The 15,995-nt window shown below is 42.7% G+C and overlaps 1 protein-coding gene across 9 annotated transcripts in view; it reads left to right on the top strand.

The window, feature by feature from the left end:
* Positions 1–15,995, top strand: part of LOC106649634 (potassium/sodium hyperpolarization-activated cyclic nucleotide-gated channel 3) — a 94,860-nt gene that overhangs the window by 14,445 nt on the left and 64,420 nt on the right. Inside the window, exon 1 of one of the 9 annotated variants that reach the window (XM_023457610.1) lies at positions 14,184–14,429. The exons of the other annotated variants lie outside the window; for them this stretch is intronic. Coding sequence (XP_023313378.1) covers positions 14,425–14,429 — 5 coding nt within the window. The 5' untranslated portion in view covers positions 14,184–14,424. Of the gene's footprint in view, positions 1–14,183; positions 14,430–15,995 lie in introns of those variants that run through there. 9 annotated transcript variants of the gene reach the window in all.

The following is a 15,995-nucleotide window of genomic DNA, read 5'->3' as shown; positions in this document are numbered from 1 at the left end:
CAGCTACTTTTTTTTTTTTACTTGCATGGCCCTTGACCCGTTATGTGTTGTATTCTTTTTTTTTGCGACGAACGTGTATCGTCGAGAGTCTCGTGCGCGCAGATTCTTTACATTCTCATCTTTTTTTCGTCTTTTTCTTCTCTTTTTCGTTTTTAAGACTTTTGAGTACCTGACCAGTATGTTTTATACGAGCTTAATCGCGCCCTGTGCTATACGATTACAAGTGTATTTCAACAGAGAAAAGCCGAGTATGTTCCAGATATTTTTTCTTTTATTTACCTTTTTTTTGAGCAGCAGTGTATCATATAGCACGAGCCTCGATACAGGTACTCGTATAATTCGGACAGGCCTTTGAAAGAGTAATAATGATAAAAAAAATATAGCTGCGTCAGCCGTGTGCGCTCATCGATTGCAAAATGCTAATTGCTCACCTCGCTCGCGTTTTCACTTTAAATTAGAATGACGTTCGCGAGAGCTCCGATCGGTTTGATATCTGATTAGGTGCAAAATATACATATAATTATGCCATAACATTATTCACGCATGTGTGTGGTTAACCAAATTAATATTGATTTCACAATGGCCCTTATTAACCGAGGCAGGCCCACGCGCTTAACGTGAAATTTCGTCGGTTGAAAAATTTAGTTCTAGCCCGATCGGAATCACGCACTTTTTTCCTTCTCTTTTTCGTCAAACAATCGACGTTATTATAACGACAAGTTAGCGATTATCGGTCCAGCTATAAAGCCGAGTCGTATAACGTTCAATCGTTCTTTTTTGCGCGCGTATAAAATTAACCTCTCTCTCTCGCTCTTCCGCTCTCCTTCTCTTTCGTCGCTTGGCGACTAATTTCACTTTTCTACCCTATTGTGTAAGGAATAATTGACCTTTTTTGTTCTCTTTTTTTCACCTTTTGCGAGCGCGCTCGCTATTTTCAATTAATCGTCGAAAATCACAGATGGATTAATTAAATACTTGCCGTGAAGCCTTGGTTCTGCACGCGCGCATTATATTATAGCTATATGTATAATGCATATATACGGATATGTATATGCTCGACTTGCTGCTTATAACCCGGGATATACGCGCGCAGCGTACGCGCGCGCGCGAGTGCACACAATAGCCAATGGGCATAATGAATCATCCTTTATAATCTCATTTCCAGTACCCATTACTGGCTTTATCTGCGTTTAACCGACATCGCACTTAACGCGCGAATAACGTTATACCACGCAGGTATATGTGTATATTTATATACGTATAGAAATAAATATATAGCGCTCGAGCGCCCAAGACTTAACCGCAGCTTATAAGTGTTATTCTCTCGGTGTATAGCTCAGAGGGGTGAGCAAGTATAGTAGCACCGACGGCACACACAAGGCATACCGCTGCCGGCTAAGAGCAAGTCAAGAGACAATTTCGTCGCGCGCGTGAATTAAAATTTTCAGTCATAAAAGGGACGTATTGTTCTCACTCTCAGCTCGAGAGCAGCAGCGCCAACGGCTTGGCTCGTTATTCTTCTTACATGTTTAGTGCGTCGTGTGTCGTGTGTCGAGCATACCTAGTAGTAGTAGCTTGTATGTAAATATAACCAGGTGCTTGTATACAAAGGCACTATACGAGGGTGGGCGGGGGGCGCTGGTGGATATGGCGCAATTAAAAAGATATGTGCGGAGGCGTATGCGAACTGTTTAGGTCGAGCTTTATTTGACGCATTTGGTGGCATTTGGTGGCATTTGGTGGCAGTAGCCACAGCAGAGAGGCTGAGAGATTATATCAAGGCGAAAGATCATTTCTAGACACGCGTAGTTCCAAAGCCCGCACGTGCATAGGATTGTGCACGTGTCGCGCGTCGTAAATAAAATTAACCTCTGGAGGGCCGGTAAACCAATATTTTGGTGCATCAATAAATCTTTTCAAATTAGAATTCAATTAGAAACATGATTTTCACCTTACATGAATGGTAAATTAATTTGGTTTCATGAGGCTATAATTATGAACAAACATCTTATAGAAAAAGTTTGATATTACTATTTTATATAATCCAATGTGAATTTATCTATTTCATACCTTTTTCACCTCATTTATAGAGAAAATTTATTTCTTACTCACTGTAAAAGTATTAAAACGCACCTAGAAAAAATTTTAGAGTTACTTCAACCTCAGATTTGGGTTCAGCGTCAAATAATATACCAAAAACGTATATTTATAAAAAAATTTTTTATCAACAATATTTTATTGAACTTGAAACTTTTTACACGGTCTTTTCCGTCCCGGTCCAGAAAGCCAATATATTGGCGCACCCCCTGATCGACATTTTGCCTATGATCGATCGATGATTTAATTTTCTATGGGTGATTTGGACTCTTAAATCCCGGCCCTCTAGAGGTTAAGTAGACACAGTTATTTACACAGATACAATTTAAAAAGATCGGGCAAGGTTACATTAATCATTTCGATATTATAAGGTAAGCTCCCAGATCCGCGATGATTAGCCCCTGCAGCTGCGTCGACTGCTCGTGCACAGTCGCAGATACGCCATTTAGCTTTGATTATACGGCTCTCTTGTTATATTGAGATTCGTTATGTTATTCAGGAATCATTAAACTCGTCTCAAAGAAACAACTCGGATGATAATCCTCTAGCCTGACTCTATACAGACTCGGGTACTACTCGGCTGCCGCCAACGCTACTGCATTACTCTACGCGTATAATTGAATCTTCGGCGCACGGAGAGTGAGAGAGAGAGACTAGATTTCGAGATTCAGGGATTTCCACGAGTTTAATCCGTCGCAATTAAGCTTTAATTCGATTAATAAGCCCGAGTAGAGAGAAAGTAAAATATACTCACGGTACAGCTGAGCTTTTGCACACACACCTACACATATAGACACGGATAATATAGCCGTGAGGGTGGAGTAACAAAACGTCTTTAATCGGGGGCTTCGTCCCTCTTTTATTAACTGCTACTCACAGGCTGTGTATTTGTTTGTAGACAACTTCGTGAACACGTGGAATGTACATTGCAAAAGTACAAATGTTGCACTTTGCTTCTTCCTTTTTTTCACCCTCTGCTATATAATCACATTTGAACGCAGTTTTTGCGATGTCTCTCTTATTGGACAATGCTGCTACACGGCTCGGTATGAAAACCTTTTTTTCCTCCTCCTCCGTCTTCTTCTTTTTCTTTTTTTTTAAGTACGATAAACACACAAAGGCAGCAACATTGAATTCTTTCAAGAATTTATATGATCGTTGATATATACGAGTGCATTTGGAGAACTCGCGCGCGTCGCAGCGAGTTATATTTGTTTTGTGTATATACGTATAAACACGAATGAAAAGCTTGAGCTTTTCATTGCGGAGAACGACCTTGTTCGCGCTCGTGAGAGAGAGAGAGAGTGAGAGATTGAATAGGCGAGTGACAACTCGTGAGATGCGGAAAGGCAGAAAGAGAGAAAGAGCGAGAAAGAGAGAAACAGAGAGAGTGACGTTCTTGCGACTCGATGCGCGATAATTAGTAAGAATACTTGTTGCTCTTTTTAAAATGTACACATGTTACTTATAAAAATACACACTTGCATTGTATATTACTCGTGATTTTTATGAGTGTCTCTCATGTAGTATCATCAACGAATGTGAACGTATTTTTTTCTTTCTTTTTTTCCACAGATTTTCAAAAAAATTTTACCGTGATATTAAGTAATAACGATTAGATAGCAAAGAGCGAAAAAAAGAAACAAAAAGAAAGAAAGAAAGAAAGCTGCATCCATGAGGGATTTTCGAGGTCGCGCACTACGCCTCGAATACTTTGTCAGAGAGAGTAAAACAGCAAACGCGCGCGCGCGGCTGATGCTTCTTTGTGCATCATTTTCACTATCATCATCCCGTCGTCGTGGATTTAAGCTTTCACAGAGCTCGTGAAATTCGAGCTTGTTATTTAATTAATCAATTTGACTCGTTGAAAGGTTTTTTTTCCACATTTTCTTTTATGTCGAATTGATTATTTTGAAATTGTCAAGCGATATAGGTAAAAATCAGTCGAGGCAATAGATAGGGACGGTAGTTTTTTCTCCTTTCTTTTTTCCAGCCTATTCTTATAAGATGCGAGAAGCTCCCCATCGTAGCGAGATGAAGATAAACGACTTTGAGGGTTGACGACCCGCATAGGTGTTTGAGAAAGGCTTAGCAAGGAGTATATCCTCTGTACGTGTCCGAAAAAAAAGGTGCGGGGCTCGTTAAAGACGCACAAAGAAATTGAGCTCACTCGGTGCACTTTTGTCTTCTAAATTATGCATACAAGCAGACCGTCATTTTTCACGATAAATGTACTCTAGCAAGATGATTTAAAAAATCGTGTACATTTACTCTCGTTTCAATGACCAGGCAATTTAATTCAATCCGGATCGTACTGAAATAAATATTCCTATTTTCGTTTGATTTTCCGCGTCAATTATCTTTATTACATTTGAATTTGTACTCGGTGGCGGCAGAAACAAGATTTATGAGCGTCATCGATCAAAGAGTACAGAGAATAAAAAAAAAGAAGAGAAGAGAGAAAGAGGAGGAAGAAAAAAAGAGAAGAGAGCCCAAGAATCGAATCAAGGTATACACGAGCAGAGACAGATTCGATTCCGATAATCGTAAACTTCATCTTGTTTCTCATCAAATCTGTACGGTATCATTTTATGAACTCAATTCCGAAGAGAAGCTCTCTCTACGCGCGGCGCTTGTTACTCTCCCCGGATGGGGTGAAAGTTGCGAATCAGATATCTGAATATTCATGAGTGCATGAATTACCTTGGATATATACGAAAAACTATAACGAAAAATATTTCTCACTCGCTCCCTCACTCTTTTGGCTCTCGGGCTTTCATAAATAAAATTTGCTTAGCACGCGACCTGCTGCTCGCTGTAGCAGCAGCTCTTACCACTGATATATCTCGTACACGCACACATCGCGAGCAAATTATTTATCAATCTGCCTTCTCGTATAACCACACTACTCGGGTGGTGTGGCAGGCAGACAAGCATCTCGGTAACAACGGCAGCGGCGGCAGCAGCAGCAGCAGCAGCAACTGCATTATGTATTATATTGGTAAATCTTTGAAAATATCCGTATAGATCCGGTCGAGATAAACAATATTCCTCGAGCGGGGTGCACAGTGTATCTGTAAGAACACGCGTGTGGGGCTGCTGCAATACAACACTCGAGTAGATCGATAACTGACCCATATATCGCCTAACAGAATATAATGCGTTGTACATTCCATAGGCGTGCACTCGCGGGAGTTGCTCGGCACGCGCGCGGATATCGTCTTGCGAGCCACATTGTTTTATTACACGCGCGGATCTTTCCCCCATGAGTCGACGAGAGCGGCTTTCTGCAGCTAGCTACTGTAGCTCGCGAGAGTTCCAATGATACATCAATTGGAAAAATTCACGCATCGATGGATCTATCCTTCGCCGCGGATAGCCTTCGCAAAAGCTCTTAATGTTCGCGCATAACCAACAACAACGGCGAACAACAAAAACAAAATTCTATACACGCGTCGCGTACTTTCGCTCGTGTACATCGCGTGACGTAGGTACGCGTGTATGTATACCTTCGTACCGATCGCGTATATCGCGTAACCTTGAGGGATGTAAAATCCATCGACGTTCGCATCGCAACGCAAGCTTCCTTGGCAATGGCAACCCACACGTACTATATAACAATCGCGCACATGTACGCACGAGTTTGATAATTAATGCCAATCACATTGATTTGTGCAGACGCGCGCTATGTACGTACGTTTCTTGAGCGTATTATAACTGCTATATGCATAACGTATCGATACGAGCTCTAGAGCTCGAGGCTCTATAGACCAAGCAGCTGCAGGCGCGGCCGCCACCACCGCTTTTGCTCTCATACCCCTGCCCCCGCACCCGCCGCAGCCCGCTCCGAAGAAAGTTCAAACGCGTAGTACTTTATATGTACGTATATATATATATATAGAGAGAGAGAGAGAGAGAGCAGCACATCGTGCCTCGTGGAGGAGATTCGAGAGGAGGAGTGTGTGCTGCGCAGTTATAAATTTCATTCGCGCCACCACGTCGCCATCGCGACGTTATAACACGCAAGAGGCAAAGAGAGAGAGAGGCAGCTGCTTCTCAAATGCTGCTGCTGTGCATGTGTGTGCGATATAGGTATATGGCGTATAACCCAATGGCATCGAGCGCGACGACGACGACGACGACGACGACGAAAATCGTAAATTTTCGTACTATATAAAACGTATTTTGAGAGAGCCAGTTTCAGTTCGGATTTTCGTTTTTCAATTGTCTTCTCTTTTATTTACTTCGAGTTGATTTTTCTTTTTCTCTTCTCCTCTCTCGCAGTATCTCGTATTAATGTTGCACCTAATTTGCGAGAGACGTAAATCTCTTCCGTATAATAGTCAAGAATAATTCGCACCGAGGAAGATAAAAAACGAGGAGTGGATGTTTTTTTCAATCTATCCGAAGCCCGGCCATTAAAGCGCGCGCTACAAAGAGAAATAATCAGCGTCAGTCTCTCATATGCACAACGGGGTAAATGTTGTACAAGAGAGTACGAGAGAGAGAGAGAGAGAGAGAGAGAGAGAGAGAGAGAGAAAAAAAAAGATGATACAAAAGCATCATCCGCTTCGTCATCAGCTCGATGTCCATATTATACACATTTTTCGCTAATAGCTCATCCCTCTAAACACCTATGAAAGATAGAAAAAAAGCAGCAGCGGAGTAGCAAGTGTAGCTCTCTCTCGCGCGCGCGTGCGAGAGAAAAGAAGAAAAAGCAGCAGTAGCAGCGGCGGCGGCAGCTGGCTGTATGAATATATGAGTGTGTATGTGTGTGAGTGTAGTGTGTACGTGTGCTGCAAGTGGGAGTGTGTATCAGGCAAGGCTGAGCTTGAAAACTCAAAGGCAAAATATCTGCTGAATGGTCGCGGCCCTGAACGCGATTAAAATCGACGACCCAGATGTAGGCTGCCAGTAAAGTCGAGTATCTGAAGGGTTATGCGCTCCTACCCACCACCTCTACTTCTTGTCAGTGTCTGCTACTGCTGCTGCTGCTGCTGTACGTGTACTTTATGTATGCATATATACGCGTCTGTGTGTTTGTATGTGCATTATACACACCTATTCGCGGCTCATACCTCAGCCGTCTCGTCTTCTTCTGTTTCGCGACTCTACTGTGTATACATATTTTTATTTGCACACGTATACTTGCAAGTGTATACCGCTGCATCAGTGTGTGTGTATGTATATAGGCGTACACGTTGGCAACTTAGCAGAGCGTCTCCTTTTCAATAAGTTGCTAACCTACATATTATTATCGCTCCTCACCTGAGATTTCATTCTATGTCGTTGCCAACTTTGGGTATAAGAGAGTGAAAGAGAGAGAGAGAGAGAAATCGATCGATATTTTATACAAATGCGCGCAGAGCTGCTGAGCGGAGGCGGAGAATCCCATGAATTTACCGCTGCTTCGAACTTCAAAGTTCAGCTCGCGCGCAGTGAGGATTAAGAAATTTTGTGTGACACGAGTCGAAAACTAGTCGGATGCGAGCGAACCTCGGTGGCAGCGGCGTCAATGAGTTACAGAAACTCCAACAACCTTAAAGATTTGCCTCATCCTCCCCGTCTTGCAGCAGAGCCAGCGGAATCGTAGTTTAGCAGCTTGCTTATCGCAATTTTCAATTGCGCGGCTAATTTTATTATCCTGGCATTGTTATCTCACGATCCAAACCCATTTCGATTACGATAATAACCCCTTTTTTTTATTATTTTCACATTATCTGCTATATAACAAAAAAAGAAGAAAAAAATATTCATCATATTGATATGTATTTATTCGCTAGGGGCTGAACTTAAAGCGCAGTACCCAGTCAGAAAATTCATCATCTCGGGACAAAAAGAATCAGTAGGCTACATTGAAAATCTTCCTTTTCTTTTCTCTTCAAAAATTCATTAATACTTGTTCATTTATATAGTTTTTCTCTTATACTTTTATGACTCATTGATTCTCTTAAAACATTTTTCTGCCTCTATTTTTTTGCATCATAAACACGTGGCTTTAGATAATTATCACAATCGCTTATATGTATATTTATCCATGTCATGTGCGTGAGTAAAGTTAATTTGAATTTGCACACAAAACATTTATCGCAAGGTGAGTTTCTAACTTTCTCAAAGATTCTCCATTAAATCTCAATGTTTTCTTCGATTCTTCGCTTTCTGTCTATTATCTCTGCATGTGAATTTAATTTGAATTTATTTTTCCACTATATCGATTATGTCTTTATGCATGAAAAATACATTTACCTATTAATAAAGGAAAATGAAAAAGAAGGTTTAGTTCATTAGACCTTGTAATGGAGCTCGACTATATAATATCCCTATGGAAATCAGTGGAATTTTTGCTCTTTGTTATATTATTTTCATTTTTATTTGCGCTAGCGCACGTGCGCCTCGACAAACACGTGAAAGCCTATTGTTCCAAGATTCGCTGGAGCGTATTAACATTAGCAAAAAGAGCGCCGAATTATCTTTTTCGCGTTCATCGGCGACCAAAGCATCTTCAACCTAATTCTGCCTGTGAGCAGAAAAGCTACCGCGCACCCCATATGATCTTTTGTTTTATCGAGTCTGTCGTCGGTCTTTGAGATACGACGACGAGGAAAAAGTAAAAAGCCAAAAATTGCCTCGGCAAAGTTGCCACCCCCACGTACTACGGTATTTTCAAAAGAAACAACCCTCGTATATATATATACACATACACACTCACACGTAGCCACACAAAGGAAGGTGGGTGCTTTTTGTCGCCAAATCCACAGCAGTTCGATTAACCCAGGGTAATTTATATATACACCTAAAGAACAGACCTCTTGATTACCTCGGACTTGGCGCGGAGGCTTGAAGATTATTATTTATTTTTCTTTTTCATCGCGAATGGCACTCTACACAGCAACGCGCGACTCTGCACGAGGCTATACACTGGGGTGGAGAAAAAAAATTGAGTCTCGAGTTCTTTACACGCTATCAAAGTGTCGCAGAGCTCTCGTCGTCAGCGCTCTATAGTCATTAATTTCTCTTTCTCATTCTCTCTCTCTCTCTTTCTTACACGTATACACACTTCTTCCATTCATCCGAATGCTTTTTCGCGCTCAATTAGAAAACGTCCTTTTGAGCTCGTCTTGCAGCAGCAGCAGCAGCAGCAGCAGCAGCACTGCACTCGAGAAGAGTATACTCAATTTCAATCTCTTACGTATTTTTTAAAAGCTCGAGTTTTTTTTACCCGGTATACACGTATTACACGCGCGTCGATAGCGAAGAATTTGTATCGAGTTATATTCATGATTGAGGTTAATGTCGCGGAATTAATATCGAACTTGAAGCGCGCTAATAGTAGCTAGCTTATGTACCCTGCACCGCCTATATGTGTATCGATTTTCAAGGTTGCCAATTTTCTCCGATACTTCGAGAGAGAGAGAGAGAGAGAGAGATACTCATTCGCGTGTACGCGATGATGATGCTGATCATCACGGGTTTATATCTATATCCACATCTATATTACGAGCATTCGGTATTCATATATAACTTTTGCAAACGATCTCCTATACTACATATATACCTATACTACTTGGCGTCGACGGCTTGAAATGTCGATCCCCCAAAAGGTTCGAGAGAAAAATTATTACGCGCTTTCGAGTAGTAAAGGCCTATATACGTGCGGTCATCCGTTACGCTCATTCGATGAATAAAGAATAACTCGCTTTTGGCGCTCGGTATAATAACGGCCTCTCGTTAAAGTTAACGTTTGTATATTATGTCGGCCTCGCGCGCGCGCGCGCCAACCGTGTTGTTATCTATATGCATGCTGCACCGCTCCGCATAGGACTAGTCTGCGAAATTAAAACGATTACTCTCTGCTGCTGTTGCTGCCGTTGCTAGAGAGTGAGAGAGAGGGAGAGCGATGTTACATCCGCCTGTACATTTAATCAATTGTTCATTCGGACGCTGCCACCACTTCTGCTACTCTCTTGCCACTGCTGTGTTTGTGTTGCCAGAGCTTTTTGTATCATGTATGTATACGAATTCGCTGTATTAGTGCCAGAGAAAATGAGGAATATTTCAAACGATTCTCGGGTAGATTAGGTTTTTTAAGAAGGCCATTTGTCGCGTTTAATATTTGATACCCTCGAGTTGTAAAAATTAACCCAATTATAATATTTTTTTTTCTTTTTTCTCTTTTTTTGGTTACAAATCAAAAGCTCACCCCGCTAACACATATATATCATATAGTACATATGAAAAACTCGAGTACGTTTTTGAATAGCTCGCCGAGCGTTATGAATGACTCTTTAGTCGCGAGCTGCAGCTAGTGCGCGCGCGAGTGCAGAGCTACAGACAGCAGCAGCGAGCTCGACCGCGTTGCACATGCCAGCTCGACGACGCGTTTTCATTTGAAAAAATTCACACATGTATATACAATTAATTTCTTAAAAGCCGATTCAAGGCTGCGGTAATTGGAATAATCGAGATATGCATCTTTGTGCACGCGGCGCTTCATCTTCGGGGGCAGCAGAAGTAGAAGAAGAAGCGATAAGAATCGGCACAGATTTTTCGAGATCTTTTGTCCGCCTCTGCACACTGCGGCGGCGGCAGGTGTGCCCGCCCGCGCAATTTCCAACTCTTGAAAACTGTCTGCCTTAGCCTTTTTTTTTCTTCTTCTTTTCATGTACATCGCATCGCTTGCAAATCCGAGTATTTGCACAGGCGCCTTACCGAGACTTATTCTTACATTTATTTCTCGGCTCTTTCTTTTCTTCTTCACAGTAGATGATCTATTATCTGACTTGATTGTCAAAAACAAAGCGAAAAAATATACTCGTTCTCGATGTAGATCACGGAAAAAAATATGTCGTCGAAATCAATGACGGCAAGAATCGTGCTGCTGCTGCTGCTCCTGTTGTTGAGCGCGTGTGTATTATGGTAAAGTTTTGTCGCGTGCGAAGTAGCGCGTGCACGCCGCAACGCGACGATAAATATCCCCTCATATTTATGCAACGCAAATAAGCATATGAAAACCTTTTTTTTTAATCGTGGAGGCGCACACGAGAAAGAGAGAGAAACGCGGGAACTGCACTGCGACGGTTTATAGCGACGCAGCTAGGAATTTTCGGCCTTCGAAATACTTGTTGGTTGAAGTACACGATATATGAGTGAGTGAGTGAGGGAGAGAGCCGCGGTGGCGCACGCTCGGAAAAGCCTTGAATCATTAAAAGTTTTTCACTTTTCGCGCGCGCTGCCTCCTGCCGCCTCCCAGTAATACATATACTTTCGTCGTTATACATTTTTTTTAAACATATATAATAAATCGTTGCCTGCTGCCTGTTTTTTTTCGTCGAGTTTCTGTATGTTGTTAACACGGGTGTACGTAAGTTCGTCGCTCATCGATATAGACTCGTGACTCGTTATCGCGAACAACGCGACGCGCGAAATAAAAAGAGTCCTCAATGGCACACACACACACAAATATCTCGCTGCAGGCTTTGCGAAATGAAGTAAACGTCGGCCCGAGTACAGAGGCTTCGCTGCAGTTGTTGTTGTTTTTTCGCGATCGGTGTCGCTTTTGTTCTCTCTGTTTTTACCCTATATGTCGTATGTATGCGTGTGCCATACATGCGTGCGAGCTTGCGCGCGTTAGTTGTAAATGAAACGAAACGGACGAGATGCTCTTTGTAAAACTCGCGTATCCGCGTCGCCATCGAGTGCACGCGTGTTAAAGAGTATCGAGCGATTCGTTCTGGTTTTGTCATTGTCGAGGATCGATGCAATTCGAGCGCGCGCTCGTATACCAGTACACTCGTGTGCACCGTTATTGCGTTTTGTCGTATATTTATTAAATATATTGAACGCGCAGAACCGCATACACACACATACACGAACGCACACGTCTTGAGTGGTTGCAGGCAAAAAAGGTATTATGTAACTGGCTTTGAAATCGTATGCGGCAAAACGTGGGAAAGGGGTAATGCGAGAAAAACCACGCTTTGAGTTAATAATCCAGGCAGCGCTACGTATACACGAAGCGCGACTATAATATGTCGCTCCTCTCTCCCTCAACTATATACAAAGCGGATTAAGCTATGTGCATTTGTTGAAATTTCTCTCTTCCGGTTATAAATATTTTTTTGTTCTTTGTTAGAATTTAGCCCCCGTGCGCTTGTGTTGTTATTATATTTTGTATACACAACGATTAATCATCAAAAGCCACACTGGGTCAAGGAGTTCAAATGGCCTAGCGGGCGCCCGCGCATATGTGTGTGTATGTTTGCGGGTACCGCATAAACGAAAAAGGGCAAAGACGTAAAAATGAATGGGCATGTAAAGTATATCCTCCTCCCGCCGCCGCAGTATATACACCTTCAAGAGCCGCGAGAGAAAGAGATTGGAAATTATGGTAAACGCTCTGAGGAGGCCACTTGGCTTTTACACGAGCTTTCACGCGGTTTAGGAGTAAAAAGCTTTTATGCTCATTAATGTTGCAGCTTTATTGTGCTTTGCGGGACTGCATCTCGCTCGCTCGTTGAGCTAGTGTGTATATGTGTGTATCACTTTGATTCATAATAAATATTGTACAACAAGCCGCGAGTGAGAAGGAGGAGAGGAGAAAATATATTTATCCGCATCGAATGCGAGACAATATGCTGCTCAGCTGCTCTCGCTGCGCAGTAAAATTTATGAACGAATGCTATTACGAAAACATATCTACCCTTTACACTATATAACATGCGTTGCATACATGGTATATAGTAGCGCCGCTGCACATACGAGTTATTTCGTTGACAGAGAGACGCGCGCTCGCTCGCTCGCGTCCCTACACTGTTCATGTGTGTATCTTTTGAAATTTAAATTCGCGTGCGGATTTCGCTCAAGAGCCGAATGGGTTTAACCGTGCGTTAAAAGATAGAGAAAAGAGAGCCTCGACGCAGATTACGCGCGGCGCGCGCGAGCTCTGTGTGCTCTCGATGTTGTATGTACACGCTTATCGTATTCTGTTTCTTCCTCTCTCTCTCTCTCTCTGTCTCTCTCCATGTAAACACAATTATATTGTTGCGAGAAAAGTAGGCTACGCGCGCGCGAGCTCGCAACAATTTGTTTACTACGTGCAGAAGGGAGCAGGAGCCGCTGCTTCTGTATGTGCTCACGTTTTTTTTACTTTTCTTTTCTTTTTTTTTCCACGGAAAATTTGACAACTCTGCAGAAAAAAATATTATACGCTCAAATAACGTGACGTACGTAGTACGCTCAGACTCTCGAGCATAAACGTCAAATTTAAACATTTTGAAAAGAAAGCTGTGCAAAATTTGTGTTGCCGCACGTAAATGTGTACAGTGAACGTCACTGAAATAACGCGCGCGGCCGTTCGCGAGCTCGCGAAACTTCCCGCCCCCGTAATCTCGAGTTTCAATAGATGTGCTTTTTGCCGCAAGTTTTCGTTGCCATTACGTAATTTGTGTACGCGGCCGCATGCATACTACAAAGTCTAATCTTGACGAAATGATCTTGGCTGCTTGACGCTCGCTAGCCCAGCCTACGGCTCGCGCTCCTTTATCTTTCTAAAATGAAAAATATATATAATGAAAATAATAAGAAAAAGGAGGAGCGACCTGCGAGGCGCTAACAAGACACTCGCCGCGCGAATGCACCTGGCCGCGTGTGTTTTTCCCCGCTTGGGCGAAAAGACCACTCGTCGTCGTCGTCGTCGCTTGGTCGGCACAAGGTCTCTCTCTCTTTCTCTCTCCCTCTCTCTCTCTTTCTCTCTGCTCCTCCTCATCTCGGCACGATAAAGTATCCGCGAGCTGCTGCTGCCGTCGCCGCGCGTGACACTGCACATATCTCTCTAGGCGCGCAACATGACGAATGGCACACATCGACGCGATTAGGATCAGCTCATTGTGTCTCGAGGCTCTTTTGTGTATATTCTCGCTGCTATATGTATACACAGCGGCTCGTGTAAGCTTGTGCGGTGTGCACGTATACGTATTACACGTGCCTATGAGCGCGCGTGTGTGTGTATGTGCGCGCGCGAGACTTCCGCGCGCATCGTCGCCTCAAGTCTACCTGGCGCGATTCACTTTTGCAGTTATTCGCTGACCGTCGTCGCGGATGACACACGGTATAACGACGACGACGACGACCGCGACCAATAAAAAACTTGTGTCTATATACTAATAATAATATATATACGCTCTTTGCCATGATGAAGCAAAGTGCGCGAGTCGTAATGAGGTGCGCGAACTGAGCTGCGAGCATGATACGCAGACTGCGCTCGCCGCCGTGTTGTTGTTGTTGTCGCAAGTGTCGTTCATTATGGATTGGAGGATAAATTCATAGTTTATGAGGTTGGTGACCAGTCTCTCCATATAAGTGCACCTGCAGAAATACGCACACACACATTCATTCTATTATAAAGAGCAAATAATGCACACCCGCTCGCGGCTCCCCACACTGCACGAGAGTTGCAAATTCAAGAGAGTACTACATAACCCGCAGTGTAATAATAATAACAGTTATAAAAGCACAACTCGCCCGGCTACTTTCATGGAATTCAAGCATCAATTTTTTATAACGCCAATCACTCCCTCGCGCGATGCACGGCGGCCCCCGTGCCGCGCGGTATAAAGTAGCCGGCTGTAGCGCTCGCCTTCTGCCACTATATACCGAGTGAATCTAGTACGCCGATCGACTGGTTCGATAAAAAAAAATGTAGCGCTAAATCTCTTTTTCCATTTCTTCTGATGCCGCTGCTGCCGCTACCGCTGCTCTCGTCAAGGATGGCGAAAAAATGTATATAATGATATATTTTTTTATATAAAGGTCATTTTGTAAGTATTGATCCTCGGAAAAATATTTGCCTCGAAAAAGTATATTATACAATGTGCTTCGTCTTACTGCAACGATCATTTACTGCGTCGATTTATGCCTCCTTTAATTGCGTTTACTTCGAATTTCTCAGCTCGAACTTCGCACTTGTGTGTTCGGCGCGAGCATTTGATGTTCGTGGGAGAAAAAATCGTAAAGCAAACTCTTAGAAATACACTAGGCTGTACTTTAAAACATAAAGTAGTCGTAAGTACGTGTACAAAGTCTTTAAAAAAAAAAAAAGAATGAAAAGGAAAAGGGAAATAACTATGATCCACACATACGCGAGGTTCGTATTATTACATGTCTACGCGAGCACATGATTTTCTTGTTTGTGCGCGCAAGTTGAAAAAAAAGCAGAGATGATGAAAGGCGCTCACGCACAGTATAATACACAACACGTAAAACGATGCCTATGATTACAACCACACATCTGGCGGAAATCTCGTGCTCCGTGATCGGGATAACTTTGCTCGATGCAAATACACTATTTTCCTCGAGAAAAATAAAGAAAGAAAGTCAAGCTTAACGGGTATTATTTTTATTTTTATCATTATTATAGGCAAATACTGAAAAATCGGTCAAATCCTGTATATCGCTCGTCGAAGAAATCCACTTGATAGGATTTTTTTCGGCAATATCAGCTCTGCGCGAATATCGACGCGTCCAACTTTTTAAACGAAGCGCGAAATTTCAACGAGATGGGTTATGGCACACACGGCTCGACCTACTTTGTCGATGTGTGACTGACAGTGCGGTTTAATTAGGGAATATCTGTTTCATGGTTTTATTTTGACACCTCGCCGTACACAAGGGAAACGTCTTGCGGTTTTTGTCTCCGTATATATTCCGGTCAAATTGCAGAAGACAACGGAGAAATTGTGTCTCGAGAGTAGAATAAAAAAAAAGAATTAGACACATTTAGGGACACAATGGATGTCGGAAATAACGATCCAAGTCGCGGATAAAATTAAGTGTAATTCGTATTCCTAGAGCACATTGAAAAGTAATGGTTACGTTCGTTCGCTCTCGGAAGGAAAATCGCG

This window comes from Trichogramma pretiosum, unplaced genomic scaffold (genome assembly GCF_000599845.2).
Source record: "Trichogramma pretiosum strain Unisexual culture from Peru unplaced genomic scaffold, Tpre_2.0 scaffold43, whole genome shotgun sequence".
NCBI lineage: Eukaryota > Metazoa > Arthropoda > Insecta > Hymenoptera > Trichogrammatidae > Trichogramma > Trichogramma pretiosum.
This window is presented reverse-complemented; position numbering and strand designations above follow the sequence as displayed.